Below are 17,721 nucleotides of genomic sequence, written 5' to 3'. Positions count from 1 at the left end.
TTGTACGGAGTCTTGTCATTCGAGAAGCGCACGTCGCGGTAGATGCGGTATACTAGATCCTTTGTGGGCAGCCAGGGAACAGTGGGATCGACGTGCGTCATGATGTCGTCGAGGACCGCCGATGCAAAGTCGCCAAAGTTGGCCCAGCAGTATCGATACACGGCGTCATGACGGGCGAACCAATCACGATCGTTGTTGGCCGCCAGATCCGAGAGGAAGCGCAGTACGTTGGGGCTGAGTTCGCCCTTGGCTACGTGAGCGGTGGTGGGCGCGCCGACGAGTTTGGCGACGACGCGAGTCACCCCGGGTGCCCATTCTGTCTGCTTGCTGGCGGTCTTGCGGCGCTTGGCGCTGCGGCTGGAAGGGTCGTCTCGCTGTTCGTCGGAGTCGGAAGGTTCGGGCTCGGGTTCATCGTCTTCTGCGCTGGCAGCGCCGTCGTGCTGTTCGTACTCGTCTTCGGTCAGGTCGTCAGGCGCCGCATCATCGTCGTCGTCCGAGTCTTCGCGGTAGCTCTGCCGGCTTGCGGCGGAAGCGCGTGCCGATCGACGCGAGCTCATTTCGCAAGCTGTGAATTCGGCGGGTGGGGATGTCGGATCAAGGTTGGAAACCTTGAGCGGCCGAGCTTAGCTTGTTGGCAATCACCTCTGAGCAGCCGAGCAGCTGAGCGGCGGAGCGGCGGAGCGTCTGAGCGTCTGAGCTTGCATGACCACATCCGCCGCCGAAATGCCTCCACATTGCTGCGCTTCAACTAGAATTGAGTGGCGCGAGAAAAGGGTCTCGAAAAGTAGGGTCGCGAAATTGGCCCCAATAATCGAGGCCGTGTTTGGCGCGCATTGCGCAGCGAGTCGAGAATGGCTGTCAAGACTGGCTCGTGCGCAACTCACCGCTCCGGCTGTTTGGCCCGCTGCCGCAGTTCGCCCACGCAGAGTCAAGGTTTGCGCAGAGAAGTGCACGGCTTGATTGGGCTCAGTCATGCTTCGACTTGCCGTGGGAGTGAGGTTGGCGCCATGAGATGCGGCTGTTGAGGACCCTTTGTTCGCGGATAGCAGCAGCAGCGGCTGCAGGTTGGTGCCGAAATATTTAAAGCGCACGTCGGCGCTCTCTCCTCTGCTCTTCTGCCTGCAATTTTTTCCCAAACCGCCGCGTCGAGCCAAAAAAGATCCGCACCTGTCAGGACTCTAATCAAGGCGCAAAGCCGCTTTGACGCTCGAGCTCCTCCTCCTGCTTCTTCGCCTCAACCGTGTCTTGCCTCAGACCCACCGTTCTCCCTCGTCGCCTTCATCAACCTTCTCGCCTCGACTCAGCCCAGTCGCTGCCTTCTCCCAACCCAGCACCTCGCCGCTCGCCCGCATTCATCGTCTTCCTTCATAAAAACCCTCGTCATGTTTGCGCTCTTCGCCCCGCCTCTTCCTCAACCCCCACCACCACCACCGCGACCAACACCGACAATCGCCAATACGTCTCAATACTTGATTCGCCTTCACGCCTACTTATTTAGCAATCATGCCCGCCGCTCGAGGCGGCACTGAGGCGCTGACGCTCTTTGGCGCTGCGCCTCGCCCAGACGACGGCAACAAGCAGGGCCGTCCGCTCCAGGTGACGACGGACCTATTCCGCGCCCACATCAAGGGCCGGGCACTCGACAATATCCAACAACTCGACGTCAAGATCGAGCCAATCCAAGACCCCTCTGCCGCTCGTCCTCCCGGCGCTGGCCCCCGCCGCGAGTCTCTGCCGGTGCGCCTCAACATGGAGGTCCTTCAGCATGGCCTCCGCACCGCTGCTCAGCAGCAGCTGCACGGCATCACGGACCAATTCGCAAACTTCATCGTGTACGACGGCCGCGCCATCGCCTACACCGCCTTCGCTCTACCTGCCGAATCGCTCGAGTTCGAGACCGAGCTCCCGCCCAAGGTCGATCTGCCCGCCGTTCCCGGCGCTCCTGGTGCCGCGAGCGCCCCTCCTCGTCGTGCGCCCGGCGCCGCCCCCGCCGGCGCTCCAGCCCCTGCCGCCGCCCCTCGCGGCGATCGTCGCTTCAAGATCAAGCTTGCCTTCGCCCGCAACATCGACATCGGTCTTGTTCTCGACTCGTGCCGCGGCGACCGACGCGCCATCATGGCCACGGCGGCCAACCCTCAGGAGTTGGTACAGGACGGAATCCAAGCCATCGACATTTTGCTCCGCATGGGCCTCCAGGCCCGCTACCAGTCCGGCACCACCGCAAACGCCGCTCGTAAGTTTTACGACCCGACCAAGCCGATCCACATTTCGCAGGGCGCGCAGATCTGGCCTGGCTTCTTCCAGTCGGCCCGTCCTTGCGCCGCCGGCCTGGTCGTCAACCTGGACCCCGCCTACTCGGCCTTCGTCGGCGGTGGCCCCTTCATCGAGGTCGCCGCCAAGTTACTCAGCATCGGCGGCCCTGGTGGCTTCGACGGCGGTCGCGGCGGTCGCGGCGGCCGAGGCGGCCGTGGTGGCCGTGGTGGCCGCGGCGGCGGCGACTTTGGCGCTCGTGGCGGCTCGGGCGGCCCCGGCGGCCCTCCCACCATCACCTCGCTCACCCATCAGGACACGCGCCAGCTGCGTCTGCGCCTCAAGAACGTCGGCATTCGCGTCACCCACCGCGCCACCAACAAGCTCGAGTCCTTCACCGGCTTCACGCCCAAGCCTGCCGACGAGACCGAGTTCCAGACCAAGGACGGCAAGACGTACACCATCGCGCAGTACTTCCTCGAGAAGTACAACTACCGCCTCCGCTTCCCTCGCCTGCCTTGCGTGCGCATCGGCGCCCAGCGCTCCGCCGTTCCCATGGAGTGTTGCGAGGTCGTGCCGCTCGGCCCCATCCCGGCGACCAGCTTGACGCCCATGCAGGCCGCCGACCAGATCGCCCGCACCAAGCTCGACCCGCAGGAGCGCAAGCGTCGCGTCGACGAGATCCGCGCCGAGGTGAACTACGAGCAGGACGCCTACCTGCGTGCCTGGGGCGTCTCGGTCGACCCGCAGCCCCTGTCGGCCGAGGCTCGCGTCATCCCTCAGCCCGACGTGAGCTACGCCTCGGGCTCGCAGCGCCCGCGCATCAACAACGGCTCCTGGAACCTCGTCGGCGCTCGCTTCTTCCAGCCCGGCGACGATCTCATCACCTGGGGCGTGCTCGACTACAGCCGCCACCCGCCCAACACGGTGGAGGACTTCGTCGTCGCCCAGGTCGACGCGCTGCAGAAGTTAGGCCTGCGCATCCGCAACACGCGCCCGGAAATCAAGAAGTTCCGCGTCGATCTCAACACCAACGTGGTGCGCGGCCACATGCAAGAGGTGGGCAGCGCCGCCTACAGAGTCGCCAAGCAGGCGTCGGGCGGCAACCCCCCTCTGCCGCAGCTCTTTCTGATCGTGCTCGACGTGCAGGACCAGCCCTTTTACAACACGATCAAGCGCACCGCTGCGCTCGAGATGCACACGCCCGTCGCCACGCAGTGCGTCAGTGCGCACAAGGCGTTCAACATGCGCGGCCGCCCCCAGTACGTCGCCAACGTGGCGATGAAGATCAACGTCAAGTTGGGCGGCACCAACCACGTCGTCGCCAGCGAGCGTGACTTACCTCGCTTCGGCCGCCAGACCATGCTCATCGGCGCCGACGTCACGCACCCTGGCCCGGGCTCGGAGAAGCCCTCGATCGCCGGCTCGGTAGCCACCATCGACGGCAGCGCCAGGCGATACTCGAGCGAGCTTCGTCGCCAGACCAACCCGCGCGGCGGCGCCGTGCAGGAAGTCATGCTCCACTCGAAGGGCATGATGCTCGGTCACTTGAAGAAGTGGCAGGCGGCCAACCAGGGCCGACTGCCCGAGTCGATCGTCTTCTTCCGCGATGGCGTGTCCGAGGGCCAGTACCAGGCGGTGCTGGACCACGAGCTGGCGGCGGTCAAGGAAGCGGCGCGCGAGCTGCGCCCGGATGCCAAGGTCAAGGTGACGTTTGTGGTGTGCGGCAAGGGCCACCATGTGCGCTTCTTCGCCAAGGACCCGCGCGACGTGGCTGGCGACAGGTCGGGCAACCTGCCTGCGGGCACGTGCGTCGACAAGAACATCGTGTCGCCCTTTGGCTTCGACTTCTACCTGCAGTCGCAGGCGGGTCTGGTGGGTACGGCGCGACCGTGCCACTACGTGGTGCTGCGAAACGAGATGGAGTTCTCGAGCGAGCACCTGATCAAGTGCATCAATTCGCTCTGCTACACCTACTGCCGCGCCACGCGCTCGGTCTCGCTCGTGCCGCCCGCCTACTACGCCGACATCCTGTGCGAGAAGGCGCGTGCCTTCGAGTACGGCCCGGACGACGGCGACACGGTGGCTTCGTCGGAGCGCGGCTCCACCGCTGCCGAGGAGATCGGCGAGGTCGAGTCGATGGAGTTTATGCAGAAGCTCTCGAAGCAGAACTCCCCCTTCACCAACAATCTTTGGTTCATGTAGCGCGTCGTCGCTGCTGAACTCGTCGAGGTCTTGTTTCTGTGGCTCGGTCTTCCGGTTCCGGCGTCGACGAGCACTTGCGGGGGCTTCATCCAGCTGCTCCTCGGTGCTCTCGACATGTCTCCTTCCCGCTCTGGTTCGTGTCGCGCATCCTGTGGCCGCACCCATGTACCCGTCTCGCTCGGCGGGCCTCTTTCCTCGTTCCTGCTCTCTCTCTGTCTCAATCTCTGTTTTCGGGCGTGATCAGCGCCCTGCTCGTCTCCTTTGACGGCTCGCAATGAAATCAGACGATTCTTCCCCCTCCTCAGTCGGTGTGTACATGTGCGATTGTCTGGTGTCGCGATGGATAGCTTTGTGAGCAGCGAGGGATGATCAGCCTGCGCGAGTTGGTGCGCTCCGCAGCTTGGCCGCGGGCGCACACGCTTGGATACCCACTCGCCAAGACGTCGAAATCGACGAAGCTGAGCTTGTAGGCTCAAATCGACGTCTTAGCTGAATTTTACCTCCTCCACAAGGGCACAAAGGGCGCAGGAGCCCACGGGCCAGGCGGAGCTGCGACGAGAAACGGCCAAAAGAGTGGGATTTCGGCAGAGAGCCGCGGTGGAAGGACCGTCTAAAAACAAAATCACCCCCAGCCGAGCGATGAAAGGCGCCCAAGTCGAAGCATCCAGCTCTTGCAGATCTCATCTTCCCACCACCACTACCACCGCTCACCACCCTACTCAATACCCTCGGCCTCGACTCGCGACACACACAGCCCTTTGACACCATGGTCTGATCGCACCAACGCTGCATCTCTTCTCTTCTGCAATCGATCCCGAACTAAGGCCGCCACGCCAGCCTGCTATCGCTCATCCACTCCTCGCCTCGCCAGGATGCCGTCACCCACACCCGCCGCCATGCCGCAGAGAGATGTGCGCGCCGCCGCACTGCTCGAACAGGGCCGCAGGCAGAAGGCCGAGCTCGATCGCATGGTCAAGCCCAGCTTTGCGCACTCCGCATCCATCTCCTCCACCAGCACCACCTCGCGCGCAGGCAGGATGCATCCCAAGGACGCCAGCGCCAAGCTCCTCGACGCCGACATCGACTTTGCCCGTCGCAACCTCCGCAACACCTGGCTCAACCTCCTCTTCACGTGCACCTTTACCCGCGAGGCGCAGGCGGTCGATGGCTACATCTGGAACGACACCTCCTACACGCTCATCTCCGCCTACCGCACCTACATCTCGGCCGCGCAGAAGGCCGTCGATCCTGCATCGGCCCCTGCAGCAGCTCAGGCACCTGGTCGCCGGGGCAAGTCGGCCCAGGATGCGTCGCGCGTCAAGGCCGAGTACCGCAAGTTCCTCGTAGATGAAGAGCTCTTCTGGCACGAGCTCGTCGGCCGCCTCGTGCGTCTCTTTTCGCTCGACGAGGCGCGTGCCAACCTCGAAGCGCTCGGCATCGACGCCGACAACGATGCAGATTCGTCGCTCGCGTCGTCTCTGCCCTCGGACTCGTTCACATCGCGCGCCAACCGCCACGACAACGAGCCGGACGAGTCGCTCTCCCAGGCGGCGCTCTTGCCCGCCAAGCGCACGCACCTCGTCACGCTGCTGCACAAGTTCCTCATCTTTTGCGGCGACCTCGCGCGCTACCGCGAAATGTCGTCGCACGACCCTCCGGCCGACGCCGCGTCCGCCCCTTCGAAAAGGCCCAAGCCTACGCCCAAGTACGACTTTAGCCGCGCGTCGGCATTCTACGAGCAGGCACGCCTCATCCTGCCGGACCAGGGCAACCCGGCCAACCAGCTGGCCGTCGTGTCGACGTACAAGGGCGACACCTTCGCCTCGCTCTACTACTACTACCGCGCGCTGTGCGTCAAGACGCCGTTCGCCAAGGCCAAGATCAACCTGGAAAAGCTGCTCGCCAAGCCCACCGCTGCTTGGCTCGACGAGGCCTCGCGCTCCACCCATGCATCCGCCTACACGTGGGATGCAGCCAAGGACGCCGAGTTGCGCGATCCGCAGCTGGTCGCTCGGCTGGCCGCCGACGTCGAGCTCGCCGAGCGCACCACCGAGGCGTGGCTCAAGCAGGTCGTCGTGCTGCACGGCCTCTTTTACCGCCGCAGCCATCTCGACCACATCATGTATCTCTCGCGCTGCGTGCTGGCTACGTTTTCGACGCTGGTTCGCGCGCGAGCGCTGCGCGCCGACCAGATTGTCCAGTTTCTTGTCACGGCGCTGTGTGCGTCGTGGACGACGCGACTATGGCGCAGCGCACCCTCGTCGGTCAGCCGCGATGCGCCAAGGCCATCATCAGAAGGATCGGAGGACCCGCATCGACCTCGAGCGATCCGCAGCGAGCGCTCGTCGCGCAAGCGTGCGCCGTCGCCCGAGACGGGCCGCTGCGTCGAGTTCCAGGTGACGGCGCACGTGCTCGGTGTCTTCCGCGAGCTTTGTGCTGTCGACACGACCGAGACGCGCAAGGCGTTGGAGGCGAGCAAGGCTGCGGCAGCGGCTCTTGGCGACGATGGTGCCGAGGCGTCGCCAATCCGCAACTTGACGGCGGTGGTGCGCAGGACGCTGCCTGCGATGCGCATCGTGACCAAGTGGACCAAGACGCATCTGGAGTACATGCAGCGCATCGAGAAGCGCGCGCGCGAAGCGGTGCAGCAGTTTGGCGACGCGGATCAGGAGGTGGTGCGCTCGGGCATGGAGGTGCGTCCGGACTCGGAGCAGCCCAACGCGCACCACACGGCGTACGTCGACACGCTCGAGGCGATGGATCGGTGCTGGTCGCAGTACGTCGACATGATCAACAGCCTGCGCTACGCGTTCCCCTTTGATGCGCTGCCCAACATCGGCAAGGTGGGCGCGGTGGGCGCGGCTGCGCTGTGCCTCGAGGAGGACTCGGACATGCGCGGATTCGCGCCGACGCGCAAGGCGACGCAGTCGACGATTCCGGGCGGCACGACCATCAGCGTGGGCATGGGCGAGGCGTGCGCCAACATGGAGGCGGTGCGCCCGAGCCAGGTGCACCCGAACGAGGAGCAGCTGATGCGCATCGCCGACCTCATGATCGATGCCAAGGTGATCGCCGAGTCCGATGCCAGTCCCATCCACTTTGACGACACCAACAATGTGTTTGAGTACCGTCGTCGGGCGGAGGTCAAGCCGGCAGCGACGAGTGCCCCGAATGGTGCGACGAGGACGGAAGCGGAGGAAAACGGCAGCTCGGCGTCGGTGGACGATCCGGTGGAGGCAGCCATGCGTGCTGCTGTCGGGCGGCCCGAGACGGACGTCGAGTCGATGGAGCAGTCGCTGCGCAGTGTCGACTTGGAAGGCGAAAGGAGTCAGGCCGAGCAGCTGCTGGTGCCGTCGCAGGTGCGCTCGAAAGCCGCGCAGAACAGGGACGAGCTGGCGCGCCAGCTGTTTGCTGCCTACCCACTAGCCTCGAGTTCGACGGGCGCTGCGGGCCCGGGCGTGAACACAGCACCACTCAGCTCGATCTGGGCGCCTAGCGCCTCGGAAATGAATGCGGGCGCGACGAACCTGCCACCGCATCTGGCCTCGTACGGCGGCCGCAACGATCTGTACCAGCGCCCGATGCAGGCGGCGTACCCGACGCCTTCGTGGTCGAACCACAGCTACCCGCAGCACGCCGGATCGATGGCGGGCGGATTCGGCAATACGACGCCGGATCCGTTCAACCCGCACGCGTATGGCGCTGCGCCGGGCATGCACGCGCACCACGGGCAGATGCACTACCAGGGAGGCGCGCCGTATGCACCCAGCATGATGGATGCCTCGCAACCACGCATGACGCCCATGCCCGGCGATGTGCACGGCACGAGGCGCAGTCAGGACGCGTACTATCCCGGTGCGACCGGTGCCGGTGCGCCGCAGCATCCACCTCGCTTTGGTTAGAGCATACAATTGCAGTAACGGTAGGCCGGTTCCACAAGCGCAGGTTGCCGTGTGTGCGTGTGAGCTTGAGGGGTGTTCAGAAAGGCTGTTGAGTACGAGCGAGTGATGCAGTTTTTTTCGTACGAGAGACGTGGGCGAGCTGGAAGAAAATCGCCGCACCAGAAAAAAGGGCGCGTTGGTGCGCTTCCAACAGTCCAACAGAGCTGGGCGGCGGCGCAAAGGCTTTCGAAGGGCGGCCACGTCTGACTCGCTCAGCCGCACCGGCGGCCTCGTCAATCCTCGTTGCTCTACTTGCTTCTGGCTTCCATCACCACATCAGCGCACCGTACGGTTGCACCTTGCTTCACCTGCATCTTCCCGTCTATATTCGCCGCCTCGCATCGAGTAGAACGCCAGGATGCCTACCGTCGGCGTGGACAAGGAGCGCTTCTTCCAGGCGCTCGGCCGCACCTACACCACGCGCGAGTTCGACGAGCTCTGCTTCCAGTTCGGCATCGAGCTCGACGACGACACGACCGAAGAGGTGCAGAAGGCCGGACTCGGTGAGAGGCCGCAGCTCAAGATCGACATCCCCGCCAACCGATACGACCTGCTCTGCCACGAGGGCATCTCGCGTGCGCTCAACGTCTTCCTGGGCAACATCGAGCAGCCGCAGCTGCGCCTCACCCAGCCCGAAAAGCTGATCGAGGTCAAGGTCTCCGCCGATACCGCCAAGATCCGCCCCTACTTTGCAGGCGCCGTGCTGAGGAACGTCACCTTCACGCCCGAGAGCTATGCCAACTTTATCGATCTGCAGGACAAGCTGCACCAGAACCTCGCGCGTCGCAGGACGCTCGTGGCCATCGGCACACACGACCTCGACACCATCCAGGCACCCTTCAGCTACGAGGCGCTGCCGCCGACCGAGATCAAGTTTGCGCCGCTCAACAAGCAGACCGAGTACGATGCGGTGCAGATGATGCAGCTGTACGAGAGCGACAAGCATTTGTCGAGGTATCTGCCCATCATCCGCGACAGCCCTGTTTATCCGATCATCTACGACCAGAATCGTCAGGTGCTCAGCATGCCGCCCATCATCAACTCGGACCACAGCAAGATCACGCTCGCGACGAAAAACGTCTTTATCGACACCACCGCCGTCGACGAGACCAAGCTGGGCATCGTCATCAACATCATTGTGGCCATGTTTTCGCAGTACTGTGCCGAGCCGTTCACCGTGGAGCCGGTGCGTGTGGTGTATGCCGATGGCACACAGAAGGTGACGCCGGACCTGTCCAACGTGCGCTTCGATGCGTCGGTCGAGTACATCAACCGCTGCACGGGGCTGGCGCTCTCGGCGGACGACATGGTGGGTCTGTTGCGCAAGATGGGCCACACCGCTGCCGTGGATGCGTCGGACGCAGGTAAGCTCGTGGTGGATGTGCCGCCCACACGACCGGACATCCTGCACGAGTGCGATCTCATGGAAGACGTAGCCGTGGCGTACGGATTCGACAACCTGCCCAAGACGTTCCCTGCGACCAACACGGTGGCTGCGCCGTTGCCGCTCAACAAGCTGGCCGACATTGTGCGTCGCGAGTGTGCCTACTCGGGCTGGGTGGAGGTCCTTCCGCTCATCCTGTGTTCGCACGACGAGAACTTTGGCTGGTTGAACCGACCGGATTCCGGCAAAGAGGCGATTGTGTTGGAGAATCCCAAGACGGCCGAGTACCAGGTGGTCCGTACGACGTTGCTGGCGGGACTGCTCAAGACGGTTCGCGAGAACAGGAAGCATGCTCTGCCGCTGCGCACGTTCGAGGTGAGCGATGTGGCGTTCCAGGATGCAGAGGAGACGGAGCGGTGCGCGCGAAACCAGCGCCATGTGGGCGCGGTCTACTGCGACAAGGCGGCGAGCTTCGAGGTGGTGCACGGTCTTTTGGATCGGCTCATGCTCTCGCTGGCTGTGCCGAGGATCTCGGGTGCGGCGGCGAAGGAGACCAAGGGCTACTGGATCGAACAGGCCGAGGACGCCACCTTCTTCCCCGGCAGGGCGGCGACCGTCCATCTCAGGACGCCAAGGGAGAAGGTCAACCCCGGTGCGGCGACGGGTGCAAAGGGCGCGTTGGAAACGGTCAAGCAGACGCTCGAAAAGGTGCTCCCCGGTAACGAGTACACCGACGAGAAGGTCGGCACCATCGGCGTGCTCCATCCGTCGGTGCTGGCCAGCTTCGGTATCGACTACCCCTGCTCCGCGCTCGAGTTCAACCTGCATCCGTTCCTCTGAAGTCCACACGAAGGTGGTAACAGACCTTGCGCAAAATGATAAAATCCTTTCACTCGTGCTTCATCGTCTGCTGTCCACGATGCCGTTTGTGCCGTTCGTCAAAGTGTTCAGCAGATGCAGACATCGCCGTCGCTGTCGTATGCCGGCTTGTATCGCTCGAGCCGATTCGCCATGTGTGCGTGAGTCCATTTTTCGAATGTTTGATCGCGTAAACTGTTTGCCTGTCAGATGCGCGAAATCCCCCACTCCGCGTCGTGAGGCGGCATCCTTCGAGCTTTCTCTCGGCGGCCTCGGCTGCAGAGTGCACGTCCTCATTCTTGCCTGCACCCTTTCCTTCCTCCATCCAACACGCCGACACAGCGGCAGCCGCTTCATGACCTCGCCCATCCAGCCCGGCTTCCCTTCGACCCTCTCCGCCCTCTTCTGACGGCCTTCAGCAGCAGCACGTCATCACCGCCAGCCCCGCAGCACGCTGTATCGAGCCTCCCCCGCACACGCTTCCCTGAGCAAGGACGGACATAGCGTCATCCTACTTCACCTGCTAGCAGAAGCTTTGCTGCGCCTGCTGGACCCGCTGCAGCGACCGTGAGTCGCGCGTCGCAAGTCACCATGGACGACGATGTAGAGATGGACGACGAGCAGGAGCAGGAGCACGATGCTGTCGATGAGACCGTCTACGACGATCCCGATGCCGATAACGACGACATGGATGACGTAGACGACGACGAAGACGGCGATGATGACGATGACGACGATGGAGACGACGACGACGATGATGACGATGATGGCGATGACGACGACGATGATGACGACGACGACAACGAGGATGCGGACGACGACAACGACGATGCCTCGGTCGCTGCCTCTGGCACAGGCGCTCGTCGCTCCGCTCACGAAGATGCCCTGTCCGCCGCCACGTACCTTCGCAAAGTGCAGGAGCGCCGCAACCTCTTCCGCCCCTCGCCCGCATGCGTCGACACGACGCTCGGATACCAGATCGAGCCGATGGCGGCAGCGCCGCACTCGAGCCACGTGCACGCCATGGCGCTGTCGCTCGACGGCCAAACGCTGCTCACCGGCGGCTCGGACGGCTTCGTGCGCAAGTACGACGTGCACGCCACCATGAACGGCAAGACCATGCTCACGCAAAACGTGCGCCACGGCTTTGTCGAAGGCATCACGCGCGGCGGAACCCTCTCCGCCTTTTGGCCGCACGAAGAACACCTCCCCACCAACGGCGTCGCGTCGTCATCATTCCCTTCGGCGTCGGTGGCCGAAAAGGACCGACTCGTGGGGGTTGTGCACAGCCTCGCACTGCAGCAGGACGCACTGTGGGGCGTGAGTGGGTCCGAATCGGGAAACATCCATCTGTATACCCTGCGTCACGACCCGGGCGTCGCGAGGCATGTCTTTCGAAAACACAAGGGCGCGGTTTCTGCGCTGGCGCTGACAGAGGACGAGACGGGCATGATCTCGGGCGGGTGGGATAGAGGCGTGCATCAGTGGGACCTCAATACGGGCCAGATCGTGCGCTCGTTCCCGGGGCATGCGGGACAGATCTCGGGGCTCTCGTTCAGACCACATGCATCGGCGTCGGCAAGGTCGCCGTCCCCAAGCGAGCCCAGTGTGTCCATACACCCGTCCGCCGCCCAGAGCAGCACAGACAAGCAGCCGCGCGAAGAAGACGATGCTGGCGACGCGCAACGGCAGGAAGCAGGGGAAACCAAAGAAGCGTCAGGCGATGGGCGGACTGACCAGGATGCAGACCAGCAAGACGCGAAACCCAGGCCGGTCGAAGGGGAAGCCAAAGCCGCTAACGACAGCGCGCAAGCAGATACCGTGCGGGATGCAGAGGCGGAATCCAAACCGGCCACAACAGATGCACCTGCGTCGGAAGGGCCAGCACGAGACACAGCGTCTGCTGGCGATGCGCCGCCTCCACCTGCCGAAGCATCCAGCGATGCCGCTGCCACCAATTCTGCAGCCAAGAGCATCTCTCCCTTGCCCGAAGCGGCTACAGCGGTGACGGGGATCAAGACGGAGCCGGACGGATCGGCGCCGTCGTCTTCGCTCGGTGGTGGTGCGGGAGACGACCCGACGGAGGAAGAGCTTGCGTTCGAAGCCGAGCTCAACGCGAGTCTGGGTATGGCACTCGACGGGAGCGCAGGCCCGCGCGCGGACGGCACCCGTCCGGACAGGGTCACCCTCGGTGCGAACGGCACGACTGCCGGCGGGCTGATGGTAGCAGGAGCCGACGAGGATCTCGACGACGATGCGGGCACCGATGATCTATTCGGCGGTTCCACGCCGCCCGTCAGCTCCGCCCCGAAGGACTCCCGCGACACGGCACGAAACGGTCGCAACGAGAGCGATGATGATTCGCTGTTCGGGGACGGAGATGAAGATGCGGATGGCGATGCGGATGCGGATGCGGATATGGATGCCGAGGCGGATGCGGATGCGGACGAGGATGCGGATGATGCAGATGGGTCGTCGGATGAAGATATGCCGCTGGCGGGCCGGGCTATGGTAAAGAATACTTCGTCCCAAAGCACGTTAGTTGCCGAGTCGGAGTCGGTACCGCTTTCCCTACCCTCCAGTACGGTTGCAAATGACGTCAAAGTACCTTCGCCCAAGGCGGTTGTTCCGGACGCAGGACCCAAAAAGACGCTACCCAAACCGGCGTTTGGCGGGTTCAGCGTATCGTCCTCGTACTCTGCACCGATCTCGTCGTTCAGTCCATCCGTGATGATGTCCACTTCGCTCTCGGGCCAGGCGATTCTATGGGATCTTCGTTGCCCATCCTACCTCACCGACGGCGAAGCGCGCGGGGTCCATTCACTTGCTTTGCCCTCCAAGGTCCCACCATGGTGTCAATCAGCGGTATTCAGCTCGGATGGTGGGAGCGTCTTTATCGGTCGCAGAAACGAGTGCGTCGACCATTGGGATCTTCGTTCGCCCAAACTCGTCAACACCCTCCGTCTACCTTCCGGCTCCGGCCCCGTCTACGCCCTGGCAGCCATGCCCAACGCAAGACACATCGTCTGCGGCAGCTACGACAACGTGCGTCTCTGGGATACCGCCGAATCCTCCGAAGCCAAAGTGCCCTTCAAGATCGTCGCGGGCCATCACGGCGCAAACCTCTCGAGCCTGATCGTAGACCGCTCGTCCAAATTCCTCCTCACCGCCTCCGGTGATAGAGGCTGGATGGGCACCAGCACAGAGGCCGTCATCATCCACGATATCAAGCCGCTCTAATCGGTCACTGTTGCGCACGCCAAATCCAAACCCCGCATCGCGCACAAGAGATCGACAGTGCGTGCATGTGTGTATGTGTGTGTGTTCAGTGGTGTGTGTGGTGTAGCAAGTGCAAAAAAAAACGAAGCCAAATGAAAGCCAGCGAGCCATGTGGATGCGATCACTCCTCGACAATGTCGCTCTTCTTGGGCTTGCGCGCATCGTTGTTGCGGATCTGCTGGCCCTGGGCGTGGATCTGCTTGACCCCCTCGTCGCGGAGGATGCCGAGCCCCGTCTCGGCGCGCGCGAGCTCGAGCACGTCGTCGAGCGGCACGAGGCCGTCGTGGTCCACGTCGAGCTTGTCGACGATCTTTTCGATCACCTCGTCGTCGGGCTTGTGCTTGATGAGGCGCAGCGCCTGCTCGAGGTCGTCCACCGAGATCTTGCCCGTGTGCGACGCCTCGATGAGGTGCATGCGCGAGCCCACGTCGCGGTCGTACTCCTCGAGCTGGTTGTCGATCTTTTCCAGCATCGACTTGATGCGCTTCGCCATGCTGCGCGACGACGACGACGACGATGATGACGATGGCGCGGCGGCAGATTCGCCGCTCGTCTCGGTCGCCGACGCCGAGGTCGAAGCAGAGCCATCCTGAGCGACGCCGGCAGCGTCCGATGATGCGGTGGCGGCCGAGGCGTCGGGAGCACAGGCGTCGGAGCTGCTGACCTCTTTGATGAGTTGCGCCAGCTCCTCGCGCTCCTTGAGCACGGACGACTTGGCCGAGAGGATGCTGAGCGCCTCGCCGAGCTCGGTGAGCTGCTCGTTGGTCATGCGCGCGTCCTCGAGCGCGGGGTCGGCCTCGGTCTCCTTCTTGGGCAGCAGCGAGCGCGCCTCCTCCTCTTCGCGGGCCAGGCGCGCCTTTTCGGCGGCGCGACGCTCCTTTTCGGCCTCGCGCGCCGCGGCCTCCTCCTGCTCCTGCTCGGCTTCGTCCTCGATGAGCTCCTCCTGCTGCTGGAGCACCTCGAGACGCTGCTTGTTGGTGGCGCGCTCCGAGTTGACGCTGAGCTCGGCCTCGTTGACCAGGTTGTCCGGCAGGGAGCTCAGGGTGAGCTCGAGGGAGCGCAGGTGCGACTGTGCGTTGACGTCGTTGTTGCCGGCGGCGACGTAGTTGAAGGCCTTGCTGAGCACGAGGAGGGTGCCGCTGATCTTGTTGCGCACGTGGAGGTCGATCCACTGCTGGAGTTCCTGGCGCAGACGGTCCTCGGAGAGGTTGGTGGTCTGGATGCCGCGGCTCTGGCAGGCGCTGACGAGCTCGGACTGCGACATGTTGTCGGCGCCCTCGTGGGAGATGACAATGTCGTCCTGGCGGATGCGGTTGAGCTTGTGACGGATCTGGTAGCGCAGGTAGTTGTCGGTGCCAAAGGCGTTGATCTGCATGTAGCGGCAGACGCTGACGAGCTGGGGGCGCGTGAGGTTGTCGAGGGTGAGGTCGTCCTCAAAGAGCTGAGCGACCTTGATGATGTCCTGGTTGCTGGGCGATTCGCCGGTGGAGCGCACCTTGCGGAAGAACTCCTTGAACTCTTCCGAGGTCTTGACCTTGTCGGTGGCCTGGAGACCGCCCTCCTTGATGGTCTCCTGGAGGAACTTTGCCATTTCGAGGCGCACCTTGATGAGGCCCCTGCGCTTCTCTTCGACGGAGAACTTGCTCTCGAAGGTGCTGGGCAGCATGTTGGGGAAGATCTTGATGGCGACGGGCAGGAGGAGCTCGCCTGCGGGCACGATGACGAAGGGGATGAAGGGGATGAGGCGGAGGAGGTCGGCAAATGTGCGTTTCAGCTGGCGCTTCTCACGGCGAGTGAGGCTGTAACCGAGCAGGAGACGGCGAAGCAGGCGCGACGAGATCTTGACCTCCTTGGCGAGGAGCTTGGAGCCGTGCCAGTAGTGGAGCGCCTCCTCCTTGACCTTGGCCCAGATGCGGGTGGTGAGGGGTCCCTTTGGCTTGGATGCCTCGAGCTCGCGCGCATCCTTTGCCTTTTGCTCCGCAATCAAGGACTGGGAAGCGGCGGTCTGGTTGGCGGGCGAGCCGAGCTCTGCAGCGGTGTTGGTGGAGGCTGGGAGCGGGCTGATGGTGGTGGTGGTAGGCGGCTTGGGAGGTGCGCCGGCGGACTGGCCCTGATACTCGGATGTGGACTTTGCATCTTTAGACAGTGTGCCAGGGGGAGGGTAAGAGTGGTTGTGTTGCGACGATGAGGAGGAGGAGGAAGGAGTGGAGCGCTGCTGTGTGTCTGTGGAGTGGTTGCGAGCGAATCTGCGTCGGACGAGGGCTTGTGTGTCTTCGATCTTGCGTCTTTGGTGGTAGTGCTTTGTGATGGCGGTGGAGAAGCCGGAGGCGGGGGGTCGCAGACCTGGGACAAAGATCTGGAGGACGTCGAGCTGGTTGGCAGGACGCAGCGAGGGGCGAGTGCGGCCCGCCGCGGCCAACGAGCCGCTCGCCCAGGCCAAGCTCTTGGCGGCGAGATAGGAGGAGGAGCTGGAGGCGGCCATGAGCGACAGAGTGGTGTGCCCGGAAGAGGCGGTGGTTACTGGCGATGTTATGTGATGGATAAAGAGCGTGTGTGCGTGGTGTTGGAGGTGATGGTGTTGATGAGGGTGGTGGCAGGTGTGAGGAAAGAGCGGTGGGAAGTGTGATGCAACCGAAAGGGTTCAGGGCGGGCGGCGCACGGAGCCAGTGCCGGAAGATCAAGGGAAGCCCAGCAGATCCGCCTCTCTGAAGCTCGCCGAGAGTGGAGAAGCGGCTGAGCCGAAAAGCACACGCCCTTCTCAGCCGGCCTGGCCGACGCTGCTTTCACTCTTGTTGCCTTGGCCTTCCAGGAGCAGCAGGCGGCGCTCACCGCTGCACGCCGATTCGTTTCGAGAAGAAATGAGAGTAAATTTGCCCACTTTTCCCAACACTTTTTTTGGGGGTCCGCATTTTTCCTTCTTCTTGTTTCGCTGTGCCTATGCTCTTTGGAAGTGTACTGTCCGGCTCTTCTCGGTACTTCCGCCTGTCATCCCCACGGATGGTGCGTTGCGGCGTGGAATGAGAAGAGCCGAGCAGCTTCGCGAGTCCCGAAGCAGACATCGGCTGAGCACTGCCCATCGGCGCGCATCAAAGGGGCTCGAGAGCCGGATGTCAGCATCACGCTCAAACTCGGATGCAGTTCGTCACGCCCAGCTTCCGGACATTCCGAAAAGACCGCTCCGTGGAAAATGCGAGGCGGTGCTGTTCGCTTTCCCCTTCCGTCCGAAACAAAAAATCGAATCGCAAGTTGTTAGAAGTACAGAAGCGTAACACAAAGAGAAAGTCGCCGTGGGCCTTCCGCCTGGTGTTGGTGTGGAGGCGTTTCCTGCAGCTGCGATCCTTCCGACGACCTCCTCTTGCTGCATCAAGATCCGAATGCATCGAGCAAGGCTTGTGCTTCGTCCCATCGCCTCTGTCACCTTCAAGCACAGCTCCATCTCGCGTACTGTGCGCTCGCTGCACACCATGGCTAGTTCCACGCCGAGCTTCATCGACATTGGCGTCAACCTCACCGACCCGGTCTTTCGCGGCTCGTACCACGGCAAGCAATCGCACGAAGACGATCTCGACGTCGTGTGCGAGCGAGCTGCACACGCTGGCGTAGTTGCGCAGATCCTCACCGGCGGGAACCTGGCTGAATCGCACGAAGCGCTTGCACTTGCCCGGCGATCCGACGCATTCTACTCGACGGCAGGATGCCACCCGACACGCACCTCGGAGATGGAGTCGTACGAGCAGGGCGCCGCAGCGTATCTGGGCGAGATTCGGGATCTCATTCGGAGCGATGTGCACAAGGTGGTGGCGG

The 17,721-nt window shown here is 63.3% G+C and overlaps 7 protein-coding genes across 7 annotated transcripts; 5 read left to right on the top strand and 2 right to left on the bottom strand.

Annotated features, from left to right (window-relative positions):
• On the bottom strand, nt 1-557 carry PAN0_059c6513 (uncharacterized protein; the record flags this gene model as incomplete). Its single annotated transcript, XM_014798049.1, has 1 exon — nt 1-557. A coding segment is annotated over one exon (557 nt), but the record flags the coding sequence as incomplete, so codon positions are not given.
• Nucleotides 558-1,503: 946 nt separating this feature from the next.
• On the top strand, nt 1,504-4,455 carry PAN0_059d6512 (eukaryotic translation initiation factor 2C 2; the record flags this gene model as incomplete). The annotated part of the gene is made up of 1 exon (XM_014798048.1): nt 1,504-4,455. The coding sequence occupies one exon, from the start codon at nt 1,504-1,506 to the stop codon at nt 4,453-4,455; it is 2,952 nt and encodes a 983-aa protein (XP_014653534.1).
• An 872-nt stretch (nt 4,456-5,327) lies between these two features.
• On the top strand, nt 5,328-8,357 carry PAN0_059d6511 (uncharacterized protein; the record flags this gene model as incomplete). The annotated part of the gene is made up of 1 exon (XM_014798047.1): nt 5,328-8,357. The coding sequence occupies one exon, from the start codon at nt 5,328-5,330 to the stop codon at nt 8,355-8,357; it is 3,030 nt and encodes a 1,009-aa protein (XP_014653533.1).
• Nucleotides 8,358-8,754: 397 nt separating this feature from the next.
• Nucleotides 8,755-10,620, top strand: PAN0_059d6510 (phenylalanyl-tRNA synthetase; the record flags this gene model as incomplete). Its single annotated transcript, XM_014798046.1, has 1 exon — nt 8,755-10,620. The coding sequence occupies one exon, from the start codon at nt 8,755-8,757 to the stop codon at nt 10,618-10,620; it is 1,866 nt and encodes a 621-aa protein (XP_014653532.1).
• A 609-nt stretch (nt 10,621-11,229) lies between these two features.
• On the top strand, nt 11,230-13,878 carry PAN0_059d6509 (uncharacterized protein; the record flags this gene model as incomplete). The annotated part of the gene is made up of 1 exon (XM_014798045.1): nt 11,230-13,878. One exon carries the CDS (start codon nt 11,230-11,232, stop codon nt 13,876-13,878), a length of 2,649 nt encoding a protein of 882 aa, XP_014653531.1.
• A 160-nt stretch (nt 13,879-14,038) lies between these two features.
• On the bottom strand, nt 14,039-16,399 carry PAN0_059c6508 (LETM1-domain-containing protein; the record flags this gene model as incomplete). Its single annotated transcript, XM_014798044.1, has 1 exon — nt 14,039-16,399. The coding sequence occupies one exon, from the start codon at nt 16,397-16,399 to the stop codon at nt 14,039-14,041; it is 2,361 nt and encodes a 786-aa protein (XP_014653530.1).
• A 982-nt stretch (nt 16,400-17,381) lies between these two features.
• Nucleotides 17,382-17,714, top strand: PAN0_059d6507 (uncharacterized protein; the record flags this gene model as incomplete). Its single annotated transcript, XM_014798043.1, has 1 exon — nt 17,382-17,714. A coding segment is annotated over one exon (333 nt), but the record flags the coding sequence as incomplete, so codon positions are not given.
• Between the last annotated feature and the right edge of the window lie 7 nt (nt 17,715-17,721).

This window comes from Moesziomyces antarcticus (assembly GCF_000747765.1).
Source record: "Moesziomyces antarcticus DNA, scaffold: scaffold_v10059, strain JCM 10317, whole genome shotgun sequence".
Lineage (NCBI taxonomy): Eukaryota > Fungi > Basidiomycota > Ustilaginomycetes > Ustilaginales > Ustilaginaceae > Moesziomyces > Moesziomyces antarcticus.
Note: the sequence above shows the minus strand (reverse complement) of the source record. Positions and strands in the feature narration are given on the sequence as shown.